The sequence below is a fragment of the Dreissena polymorpha genome, chromosome 8 (genome assembly GCF_020536995.1).
Source record: "Dreissena polymorpha isolate Duluth1 chromosome 8, UMN_Dpol_1.0, whole genome shotgun sequence".
NCBI classification, from domain to species: Eukaryota; Metazoa; Mollusca; class Bivalvia; order Myida; family Dreissenidae; genus Dreissena; species Dreissena polymorpha.
In genome coordinates this window covers 46,214,891-46,227,561 of record NC_068362.1, presented here as the reverse complement: position 1 = coordinate 46,227,561, position 12,671 = coordinate 46,214,891, and the positions used below count along the sequence as shown (strand labels likewise).

General features: G+C 34.4%; 1 protein-coding gene across 1 annotated transcript in view; it reads right to left on the bottom strand.

Annotated features, from left to right (window-relative positions):
• The window catches only part of LOC127842482 (E3 ubiquitin-protein ligase ZNRF2-like), a 31,245-nt gene extending 19,207 nt beyond the window's left edge, over window positions 1–12,038 (bottom strand). The window contains exons 1-2 of the mRNA XM_052372012.1: window positions 11,533–12,038; window positions 41–136 (exon numbers count right to left, since the gene is read on the bottom strand). Of these exons, the coding sequence (XP_052227972.1) occupies window positions 41–136; window positions 11,533–11,851 (415 nt within the window). The 5' untranslated portion in view covers window positions 11,852–12,038. The remainder of the gene's footprint in view (window positions 1–40; window positions 137–11,532) is intronic.
• Between the last annotated feature and the right edge of the window lie 633 nt (window positions 12,039–12,671).

Below are 12,671 nucleotides of genomic sequence, written 5' to 3'. Positions count from 1 at the left end.
AACAGTACTGTGGACTACAACAGGAATTTATGATACTTACCATTATAAGTTATCCTAGGTTTTGTTAAGCACACTACAAGATGGCATTCAATATCGTCTGGCTGCACAAACTTGGAGCAAACTGGGCATTTGATGCCTACAAAAGATAACCAAAACACAACTTCAACACGTGAAAACAGTATGTTTCAGCAAAAAAAAACAATATGGATGACCATTTCTCTCTTGCAAGCCTGAATGTGTCATCAGCACTACATAGAGCTGGGCTTAATGTATGTGCATATTCTTTCATCCCACATTAGCCTGTGCAGTCCACACAGGCTAATCAGGGAGACACTTTCTGCTTACTAGTACATGTACATGAAAATCTAGTTTAGACAGAAAGTGTTGTCCCTGATTTGCACAGGCCAATCCGGGATGACATTTAATACACATGCATTACAGCAGGAAAAAGCTTATACCAATGGGTCTGTCAAGCATGTATAGAATATAATTCAGGGACTAACCAAAAGATCAATTTTGCAATGTATATGTGTTCAAAACATTTTCGGTTTCAAGTGAGTTAGTAATTAACCCTTTGAGCGCTGGAGCCGGAATTTGAAGGCCTTTGCAAACAGTTTGGATCCAGATGAGACGCCACAAAACGTGGCGTCTCATCAGAATCCAAACTGTTTGCTATTCTGATAGTATTCTTTGAAAAAAAATCGAAGAAAATGCTAATTTTAGAAATTTAGCAGACAACATTTTAGCAGACGACAAATTTCCCAGCATGCAAAGGGTTAAAGACTTGAAGATGAGGAAATAACATGCTTATGCTTATGAATAGACTGCTGAAATGTCCCATTGTTCACATTTGCAAACACTTACAATGGTATGATTGGTGAGAAAATGTTCACATAATTTGGTCGAAACAAGATGTAAGACTCAGCTTGATTCATTTATGATCTAGTTGCATCAACTTGTATGAACATCTATTACAACATCTGCAATATCAATACTCAATAGGAAACAGTTAAGTATCAGAAAAGAACACTGAAAACATGTACAAACTAGCAGTGAAATGTTTGTTTGTGCAGTTGGATTATTTCCCCTTTCAAGGCTTTTTTTCTTTCTGTGAGAATGGCCGTTTTTCACAATTTTGGGAAGTTTGTGACTAAAATTATCACTATTTTGGGAAGTTTGCGACTCAAATTTTCACAACTTCAAGAAGTTTGCTACTCAAATTTTCACAATTTTAGAAAATTGACGACTCATTTTTAACAATTTCAAACAGTTTGCGACTCATTTTTTCACAAAATGGTGGGGGCCAAGGCTGCTTCACAAAAACAGGACAAAAAGCCTTGTCTTTTTACCTGTATTTCAGTCGTATCACGAAGTCACACTTTTCCTGGAATAGCTGGGTTACCAGTACTTAGTGCACATACTATTGTTGCTAGTTAGTTCGCTAGGCCGGGGATCAAACCTGCAATCCTTTGATTTGAAGTCCAGCACATACCAACTGAGCTAGCAGGACCCAGCTTCTAAATGAATTTTGAATCGTTTTTTTGTTAGGATACGTAGGATATGGTGAAGATTTTTTGTCAAGTCATACATGATCCCATTCACTTATAGATTAATAATACATCAATATTTTGGAACAAATTAACTCTCTGGTAGTATTATCAATTTGTGTCATTATCAATAAACTTTTGTTGAGAAACCCAAAATTGGCAACTTAACAAGAACTGCAATATCTGACTTAATTAAAACATATACAAATCTGTTGAAAACTTCACAAACCATGAATCCTACATCATATAGTGCATGTATCTATTTGGGTTATTTTAGGGATTCATTTTGTCTGTGAAATGGAGGTTGATACAACAAAGAGGCAAACAAACAAACATGTACATATCGTAATGTGCATAGACATGCCAATAGTAAATGAATTTCCTAGAAGATTCTTCTACAAGTAAACAAAGCAGTATATGAATAAAATATGGAGACAAATTACTATATGTGAGAATAAGGCCACACATAAAGGACATGCTGTTTATTGGGCATGCCGTAGAGATTTATTGACATAAAATTGATATTGACAGCTGAGCATGGATAGACAATGCTTGGTGAGAGGAATTAAATTGAGCCTTGCAATAGAAAAAAGGGGCTTAACCCTTTACCACTTAACCCTTTGCATGCTGGGAAATTTGTCGTCTGCTAAAATGTCATCTGCTAAATTTCTAAAATTAGCATTTTCTTTGATTTTTTTCAAAGAATACTATCAGAATAGCAAACAGTTTGGATCCTGATGAGACGCCACGTTCTGTGGCGTCTCATCTGGGTCCAAACTGTTTGCAAAGGCCTTTAAAATTCGGTTCCCGCACTGAAAGGGCTAAATACCTATTTGACACATTTGTAGTCCCTTAGAAATTTACATTTAATTAAATACCTTTCTTACTAAATTCAAGTTTCAAAGGCTTCATTTAACTGATGAGCAGCAAACAGCATAAAATCTGAACAGACTGTGAGTTATTCGCAGGCTGGTCTGGTTTAATGCTGTTTGCACATAACCATGTTTACTTTACACTTGAAAAATAGGGCTTAATGCATGTGAGTTAACCCTTTGCATGCTGGGAAATTTGTCGTCTGCTAAAATGTTGTCTGCTAAATTTCTAAAATTAGCATTTTCTCCGTTTTTTTTTCAAAGAATACTATCAGAATAGCAAACAGTTTGGATCCTGATGAGACGCCACGTTCTGTGGCGTCTCATCTGGATCCAAACTGTTTACAAAGGCCTTCAAAATTCGGTTCCAGCGCTGAAAGGGTTAAGTGTTGTCCCAGTGTTGCATGAAATGTTTCCTTTTTAAGGAAGTCTCTTCTAAACGAAAATCCAGTCTTGGCGGAAAGCCACATCCCTGATAAGCCAGACATCTGGAAAGACACTTAAGCACATGAATGAAGCCCCATTTTCCAACAGCGAGGCCCAATGTATAGTTATTGACATCTTACAGTTACGACAATTTTAACAGGACAGCTTAATATGGAAAATAGTGCGAGAAAAAACTGTTCACATAAAAACAAGTCACTTCCTTTTATGCAAACAATTAATGAAGTGCCACAATTAATGGGGTGTCTATCTTGCCAAGTGTCCTTCAGAGTTCATCTCTATGCCAGTTGCATTTACACTTGCATTTTAAACTGGATGTTACTCATTTTAGGCCTACAGGTAAACACATTGAAACCAACAACTAACATACAAAAACCAACATCTAAAAATATTCACAAGCATGAATCAACTCCAAACCTGTTTTAAACAGTTTTATTAACTTTATGTATCAAACACATAACAATTTAAATCTATCAGTTGATAAATATGTACCGGTATTTTAAAACACACTTTACTTTAAAAGTACATTTAAGGCTTTGTTTAAATTACACTGTATGAATAAATCATGCATTTCTATATAAATCAAGTACAAGTAAGAAAATTTAGACACGTTAAAATGAATATTGCAATATCTTGTGTATCCTTATACTTAGAGACCCAGTACAAATTTAAAGGAATTCCTGAATGATTATAGTTGATACCATTTTGTTATGTTTTCTATTTCAATAAACACTATTCTGATAACCATGTTATTCATAAAAAGTGTATAACACAAACGTATGTTCCATTGAAAATTCCTACTTGTACAGTGAAAAAGCAGGGTGACCATTTAATAAGTTTAAAAAAAATTGTCTTCAGCTTGTATTTTTTTTTAATATTCAGTCCCTAACTAGGTTGGTGCATATTGATAAACAATATCTTGAATGTGACATGTCAATTGCAAATATGACTAGAGGTGAATGTTTGTTATCTTGTCCAATAATGGCTGCCTACACACTTCATGGGAACAGCAAAATGACTGACAGTTCACAAAACATAACAATGCCTAAAGCTTCCATTTTCTCTGCTGCCACTGATTCAAACTAGTGTTGTTTTTTAAATGACACCCATCTATTTTTTATAATTATCAATATGTTGTTTGATTTGGGGAAGGGGGTGGCATAACAAAGATTATAGAAAGTAACTATAATCCAAACTAATTTCATCTACTCATTTATTTATTATTAACCCCCTGACATTTAACATTAACATTGTATAATACACATTTATATAAACATTATATCCACAATTTGCCAGGGAACATAACTTGTTTTCAATTAAATCTGCATTCAAGTAGCTGTCTGTTAACTGGTTTAAACTGCATTCCACCTAAAATCATTTGTTTCAATACCACTGCTAGAAAAATAAACTGTTAAGTGCCCCACTATTTAAACATATAAATTATGTAAGATTTCCGTTACCAGCAGCACCATATTATTGAACAGTGCTATAAATAAGACATAAATAACTTTAGATGAATCCACATGACATATTGTATGTACATGTACACGTAAGAGGTTATATAAATGTAGGGTCAAGTCCATCATTGGTCACAAAACATTTAACGCTTTACCACTTAGATACGTAATTTGATTCATTTGTAGTCCCATGGAAAGTAAAATTTAATTAAAGACCTTGATTACTAAATTCAAATTTTAAAGGCTTCATTTCCAACCCTTAGATACTAATGAGCAGCAAACAGCATAAAACCTGAACAGACTGCAAGCTACTTGCAGGCTGTTCTGGTTTTCAAAGCTGTTTGCACAAAGCCATTTTCACTTTGCTTCTACATGTAAGTTGGAAAAGGTTAATCAATACAGCAGTTTCAAGACTTCTACCAACAACTGTATTCATTCAGATTGTAAATTTGTTAATGTATTTGAAGATGAATGTGTTACTAAAATACAAACTGGGATTTCAATTGATTATGAAGACAAATCTAGCTTTATGATGCAAGCAAGCATTTTGCTTCTTTCTCACTTTTGACTTAAGCATATTATCCACCTAAAATCATGGTGATGCTAAATTTACCAAAGATTATTTCAGAGAACTAAAAAAAAATAATTTTGACTCATACATATTGTGTATCATCGATTTGATAATGTTATATAACAAATAGTATGTGCGCAATAAGTTGTCTGCTCTTGTTTATAGATTGTGGGTCATGTTGGTAAAGAAGTAATTATGCAAAATATAAAAGCAATATGTCAAAGGACATAGGAAATATTTGGGGTAGTACGCAAATTTTAACATTTGCATGCTAACGCTAACGGGAACGCTAACGCCGACCCCAGGGTGAGTAGGATAGCTCCACTATATATATTTCATATATAATAGTCGAGCTAAAAACTGATACATTATTCAATAAATAAAATTCAATAAATAAAGTGATATGAAAAAACAACATAAACAAACAGTACATGTATTTGTTTTCAGTATGTGTTTGAGGTGTTTACCAGAGAATTAAATTTATGAAAAGTTATTCTAACATCAAAGATAAGTGACTCATAATTTCAATTATCTTAAAGACAATATATGTTTAATTTGGTGTACTCTGCCAGATTAATTTGATTCTGTTTCCATGATCTGAGAAGATTATTTTACTTCCAAAAACCCCAATCTTTAAGTACATAGTGTAACCATGGGAATACAATCTCAACAAGGGCCATCTTGGCGCATGGCTTTAGATACATTGTATGATCTTACAGAAAGTACCAACTTACTCAGTAAAACAAATAAGACACAAACATGAACAAGAAAGGTATCCATATAGCACAGATATCCTACATTCCACTTGCTCACACTTAAATCTCAAAAAAAGCTGTTTGAGACCAACGTTTGATCTCTATATGTGACTGTAACAATTGAAGTAGGGAGACAGTTGTACACGAAATGCCGCCTTTGTATGGTATAAAGATACCTAAAAAAAGCATGATGAATGACAAAGTTTCAGTTTTAACAAGCTTTTAACGGCCAAATTTGACCTTTAACATATAGTGTGACCTTGACCTTTGAAGTAAGGAGACAAGTGGTACACCCAACTTATTGCATTATGATGGATTGCATTTGAAATTGTGCAAATAAATTTCCAAATCCACCAATATATTGCAAAGTTAATTGGCTGGGACAGGATTTTTCAAGCTGTTTCATTGCCGAATTTGACTATAACACCTATGTGTGAGTCTGACCTTGACCATTGAGGAAGGGAGACAGTTTATACATGCAACAAATTGTTGTATACACAGGTAAAAGTCTCAATTTTTACTATATACAGTATATATTTTTTATTTTTTCCCTATTGGGAATTTTTTAGCAAATTTGGGGAAAAAGTATACTTTTTGCGATTGGGAATTTAGCCGAATTTCGGCTAAAAAACAGGGCTCAAATTTAACTTTTTTTCTATAAGCAATACATTGCAAGCAGCTTTAATATCAACTCGCAAAATGAAAAACATTCTCGCAAATTTTTCTTGAAACATAATTTAATTTCCGTTGCTTTTTTCTTACTCAACGGTTAACTTTTCTTTATCTTTCCTATTGTTATTTCCGTCTGTGGGCAAAAAGAAATTAGTTTTTTTTCGCTTAAACGCCATGTCTGTTCAAGTCCAATGAACACTTGTGAATTAGTTGACTGTTTCATGTTTTTTGTACTAATACCATCCGCGTATCTGTCCTATAAGTATACCAGTCTACATACAAGGTGCGTGCTTCTGCTTATGGGTATTCAGACCTTCTATAAATTGACCTGCATTTTAGTGTCAAGACGTCGAGCGCATTTAGGAATATTACTCTTTTTTCATGATTTCTTTACTCGCAAAAAAATACTAGTGGCTTGAAACTTTAATCGCAATCGGTATTTTTCATTCGCATTTTGCGAGTGTTAATTTCGAGCCCTGATAAAAGCGGACCAAAAAAAGCCCTGGTCAATCACTGAAATTTGTTGTAAGTACTTTGTTTTTCATAAACTTAAAAATGATGCCATTTGCAAGAGAATCATCAAACAAATTACCAAAACGTTTTCAAAGACTGACTTGTATTGGAAGATTGGGAAAGACAGCAAATGACATCGCTGGTTACAATAAATATTCTTATACTGCAAGTGGATATGGCTGTCATTGTTATCTGATGAGAGGTTTTAAAGTCAGATTTTTTGGGCCACTTATAAAATATGATGCTAAATCTGTGACACCACCCCATCTCCCCGTCTTTTTATAAAAATTGACACAAATCTGATAAATGATCCCCGAATATATTGGATCAGCAGCATTGGCAGACCTGCAAAAAATCACACCCCTTAATATATAGTGAAAGTATGGCTGTGACAGGATATCTTGTACATACGGACATAGAAATGAAATAATGATTAACACACAAAAACTGAACAATCATGTACAATATTTTAGTCAAAGGGGAGTAACCGCAAGTATAATATAACCCCTAGTCCAAATTTTTGACGCTCTTAAATATTAAGCTTCTTTTTATATGGGTAATATTTGGAGCGTACAAAGGGGGAAAGACCAAATTAATGGTGGGAATTTTTCGTTCTTTGTCTATATTGTTGAGCAAGGATTTTGTGCGCAACATTCAAGCCCCGATATAAGACACTTAATATCAACGGATTGCAATAATATTTACATACCTGTGTAGATTATTCATTTCTCGATAATGTTCTGTAAAAATTATGTCATGACACTTTGAATTTTGCACGCCTGAGCAATTTAAATCCAACCACTATTCAATTTTTCAATATCTCTCGATTCGCTCGCTGTGTAGATATAAATCGATAACACGACCTCGATGTAAAGCATCTGGTTTAAAGTGGAAGAATAAACAGCATAAAATACAGTTTGCGTTCGTCTGTTGTGGTGCAGCGCGTTACATAGTAAACCGATGTTATACTTTTCTGGATTAATTTAGCATTGTTTTTTTCTAAATTGACAATGTAAAAGTTCTGAAATAAATTACATCTTTTATTTTTATACTGTACATAAATAATATTGATACAGATCGTACAGTATACCGTCCTAAATAACGTAGAATGTAAGTAAATTAAACAACACAAACAGAGGTGCGAAAAAGACATGCATAAACACTTGCTGAAACTAAGAACAGTGAATAGAAACTGCACCATATCTGTTTTGAACATATGCTTATTTAATCGACAAAGATTAGCATACTAGATCTAGTTAGGTAAAAGTCGGTGTTAAAAGCTCATGTTTAATAAAATTACGCGTACATGTTACACCGACACCGTAATGCCTTCTTCTGATTGGTTCATATTTAAATCAGTTTAATGACATGGCTGCAGGTCAGTGATTGTTTTGCGATTTAAGCAGAAGTTTAACTGAAGAATTTATGCCTTTCTTACTTCGAATCGACGATATTTGATGTAAAAATGGACTTCTGAATTAAAACTGAATGAGTTGGTAATGTTATTTTGCAATTTTGCAAGACTAGACCTCTGGTATTGCTCTTACCATCTGTTTAATCCTATCTGCACTAACCTATGTCCTATCCAAGCCATTACACTTGAATGTCACTTAACCAACAGTTATACTGCCCTAACCTACATATATGAGTTTCACTATCAGGGCTTTTTTTCCTTCTTTGCGATTGGCCGTGGATGGACATTTCACAATTTTGACACGGCCAATTCACAAACCTGACATGTCCGTGAATATTTACAAAAACGGCCGTTTTAAATCGTGAAAAACAGACTTTTCGTGCTCAAAACTGTCACAAACGGCCATTTCGGAACAGAAATATAAGTTTCATAACCTCGTTTTTTATTCCGAATTCGCGAAAAATTGTCGACTTGCGTTACTGATGTTTGCTTGTTTTAATCAATTTTAAAGTGTTGTGTAACCGGTGAAACCGGCGTAATTAGTAAAAGCTCTGCCTAGCAACGTCACTTTAAAAAAAAATGGCGACGCGGAACGCTTGTTACTACACGAAGAAAATTAAAAAACGGCAAAATAATCCCGATTTATTGAAATTTGGGATAACAGTGAAGAAACAAAAGCTTTCTATAGAAGGGTAAGTTTTGAAACATGCACACTGATAACATTATAAGAAGTCATTTGATAAAAGTGAAAGCATTTGCCGCGGCTTATGTATTGATGGAAGCTAGTCAAAACGTCCTCTAGTATCGATGACCGTGACCTGTTATTCGTATCTGTTTACGATTGTAAATCTTGGTTAAAGTATTAATGCAGCGCTTCCGTTAGCTTTTAAAAGTTGGAAGTCCTGACTTCCAAGCCTAAAATTTTGAACGTCCCAGACATAAATTTTGAAGTCCCACTTTTATTTCAGAATTTTAATATACGTACATGTTCCAACTCTATCCATTACCCGATAATCCAGTATTATTACGATTTATATTTTCAAAACCAAAATACGACTAATATTGACGTCTGCAACGTCCGCCATTTTGGCATATACAAATTGAATTGTGGGATGGGGGAATTCCCATTGAACATGCGTTAATCACGTGACGTGAATAATCATATTTAGTGATTACAACAAATCAACGACTTAACTAAAAATATTTCATGTACCTCCTTTCAGAAAAGTTTGCGTAAGTTAAAGCGAATTTTGGAGTGTAAAAAAGCGTCTTCCTTTTAATTATACCGAGTACACTTAATTCCGAATCGCAATATAACTTGTCAGGTCATTCATACATGTAGACCAATATGCTTAGTTTGGCAATTTCAAAACAAGTTATTTAACTACTTGTTGCATTATGTGTTAAAACAATCGGTATACAATTAACGTTATTCAATTTAAGTATATTCAAATGCTTATAAATCAAACGAGTAATCCGAAATCATTTCCAGATTTTATTATTCACGGAGAGTTAAGAACATTCTAGCAACAAATAAACATTTCCCATGTATTTCGTGCACACATGAAAATCATGCAAAAATTTGACTTCATGTACAACGTCACGCCATCCTTCCTCGAGGAAAGCGTTGACTTAATTAAATTTGATTGCTAAATAAAAACTTCGTAGCGCAGAGGTCGCTAATATTATTGTATACAGCTTCACGTGGGGTCAGCATGTATTCTGCTGCCTAAGCGCTGATTGGCTGATACGCCAGGTTTTTTTTCCACTTTTTGGGAAGATAGCCCATGGCTTTGGAATTGGGAATTTTATCGGCATTTTCATGAAATTGGGAAAATAAATTCATAAGCCTTTTTTTCCACACGAAAAGTCCACTGATTAGGGAAATACTAAATTTGATATAACCCTTTATAATCATTTAAATTAAAAGAACAAAATCATATAATACTTTGTTAGATGTAATTGAATTAAAATTGAGATAAAATACACATAAGACTTCTTTCTAAAAAAAAAACAAAAAACAAAACAATTTTTTTTTATTTTTTTTGGGAAATTGGGAATTTTTTGCCACATTTTGGGAAAAAAGTATACTTTTTGGGAATGGGAACATAGCCGAATTTCGGCTATAAAATCGGGCCAAAAAAAAACCTGTACGCTTACCAAGAAGCATGTGATTGACAGCTGGAAAAATCAATATTGACTACTCGCTGAGAAATTCATTGAAAACTGTAGCTCTTATGCGGAGCAAAGACCTATAGGTCTTTGGGCGGAGTTAACGGTCCAAATAACCCAATTTGTTGTTGACATTTGTGCGTGTTGTGTATTCGCAAACAGCGAACATGTGGATTATCGGACGTCCAAGAGACTTCCACCATTTGCATAATGGACGTACGTCTGCCATTTTCGGGCGTAATTTACGCCCGGACATCCACTAACGGAAGCGCTGATTAATGTGGTCCCTTCATATATATTTTTTTAACTTAAATGCATATTCATGACGCATATTCATGATTCAAACTTTGTATGTAGTCTATTTATGCTTTGTGAAAAAGTGTGAAAAATAAAATTACTCGTTTACATTTCTTACAAAAGTACTGTTGTTCAATGTATACCTAATGTTTCAGATTAAATGACAACCTCCCAGGGAGATCATCATGCACTGGCGAGGGTCAGGCTCACAGAACATGAAAATTATCATGAAGAAGGAATTTTCCTCTTCAGATATTGAGAGAATTATCGACATTTTCAAGAGTAAAAAGAACAGAGTTCTAAAGCTGTAAAGTCCAGAACATGTCTGAGTTATGTGCCCTTGAAATGCTCTATGTTTATACATGTTTTCCTGTGGTAAAGAAGTGTTGGGACCAGGTATTTAGTTGCATTTGGTACATGAATGTTTTGCAAATCAGATATATGTATATGTGTTCTTATTGTATCAAATACAGTATTCATAGAAGGAAAATATGCCTTTATTGCATTATTGAAGGAAATGAAATTTTGATAATATTCAAGTGTTTAACATGCTTTAACTATACTAATGCATTGAACTTTGAATTTCACAATTTTAAGAAGTTTGCGACTCGTTTTTTCACAATTTTAAGAAGTTCGCGACTCAATTTTTCACAATTTTGACAAGTTCGCGACTCATTTTTTCACAAAGTGAGGGGCCAGGGCCGCTTCACAAGGAAAAAAGGCCTGACTATGTTTAATTCACGCACTCTATAACACACAAAGTTTACACATCAACAATAACAGAGCATCAAAAATAACCTACAATGTATTCAGCTTACCATGCAATGCGAACAACTGAACAGGAAGTGACTGAGTTATATTCCGTAATCCACGAGCATGTGCCACTGAGAGAGGCCCGAGATCTTCTGGGCTAGAGTCTGAATCTGGGGTGCCCCCTACAGCCCCTGTCCCAGATCCGTTACTGACCACAGGGATATGAAGCCCTGCCGCAGATGTTGCATAACTTCCGAGGCTCCGGGCTCGAGCCCTATTTCCGCCATGGGAGCCTGGCACTGACAAATGGGGACCAGCCCCGTTATGTGACCCAGAATAAGTTCGAACACGACTAGGAGTGTTGGTGCTCTGTTTACCACCCATGTTTAATAATAACTTAATGACAACACTTACAACTAACTGGTTATCACTTGTTTGCACAATAACAATTCAACTTAGTTTTGATTTATTTATATACGCATATAAACAAAGCCTTTTGTCACAAATATTTAGGTCCGCCATGTTTGTCTTCCTTGTTTTGGTAAAGGAACCAACACAAATGTGACGTAAGAGCACATGTGACTAAGCAAGAAACGTAAAATCCCAATCGTGATACATCGGCTATCTCGGATTCCTCCGTATTTATGAAATAAATCGTCTGCTGATCCAGAGTGGTAAAATCCATAAACGTCTCAAAAATAGGTCAAACGTAACATTGCTATAAATAGTTCACTTGAGTGAACGATTTCTCGGATTATATTTCAATGGTAAATAATAATATGTAACATTATTATTATCAAATCTGTGCAATGCAATGATGCCTCTAAAACACTTAACTGAGTTAAAGATTCACCAATTGTCAAAGTACCTGCATGGTAACCGAGTGTTTGTATAGAAAGAGTTTTCTTAGTCCGGTTTGTTATTTTGCTTTTTTTAATATAATGAAACATTTTTTTGGAATATGTGACTTTTTTTATAATTATAAGTTATTCATTATTTGAACAAGTCCCCTTATTGTGTTTAACTGTAGACAAAAACTATGAGGATTTGACTTCCCTTTGTAACTTATAAAATGAAACAACAAAACTAATTATGTAAAAAATATGTGGTATTGCAATTTAGGCCAGAATTACTTATAAAATGTTAAGGTTTATGCACACAACATTATTGATTAGAACTACGGCTGACTGTGACGCTGTTTAAC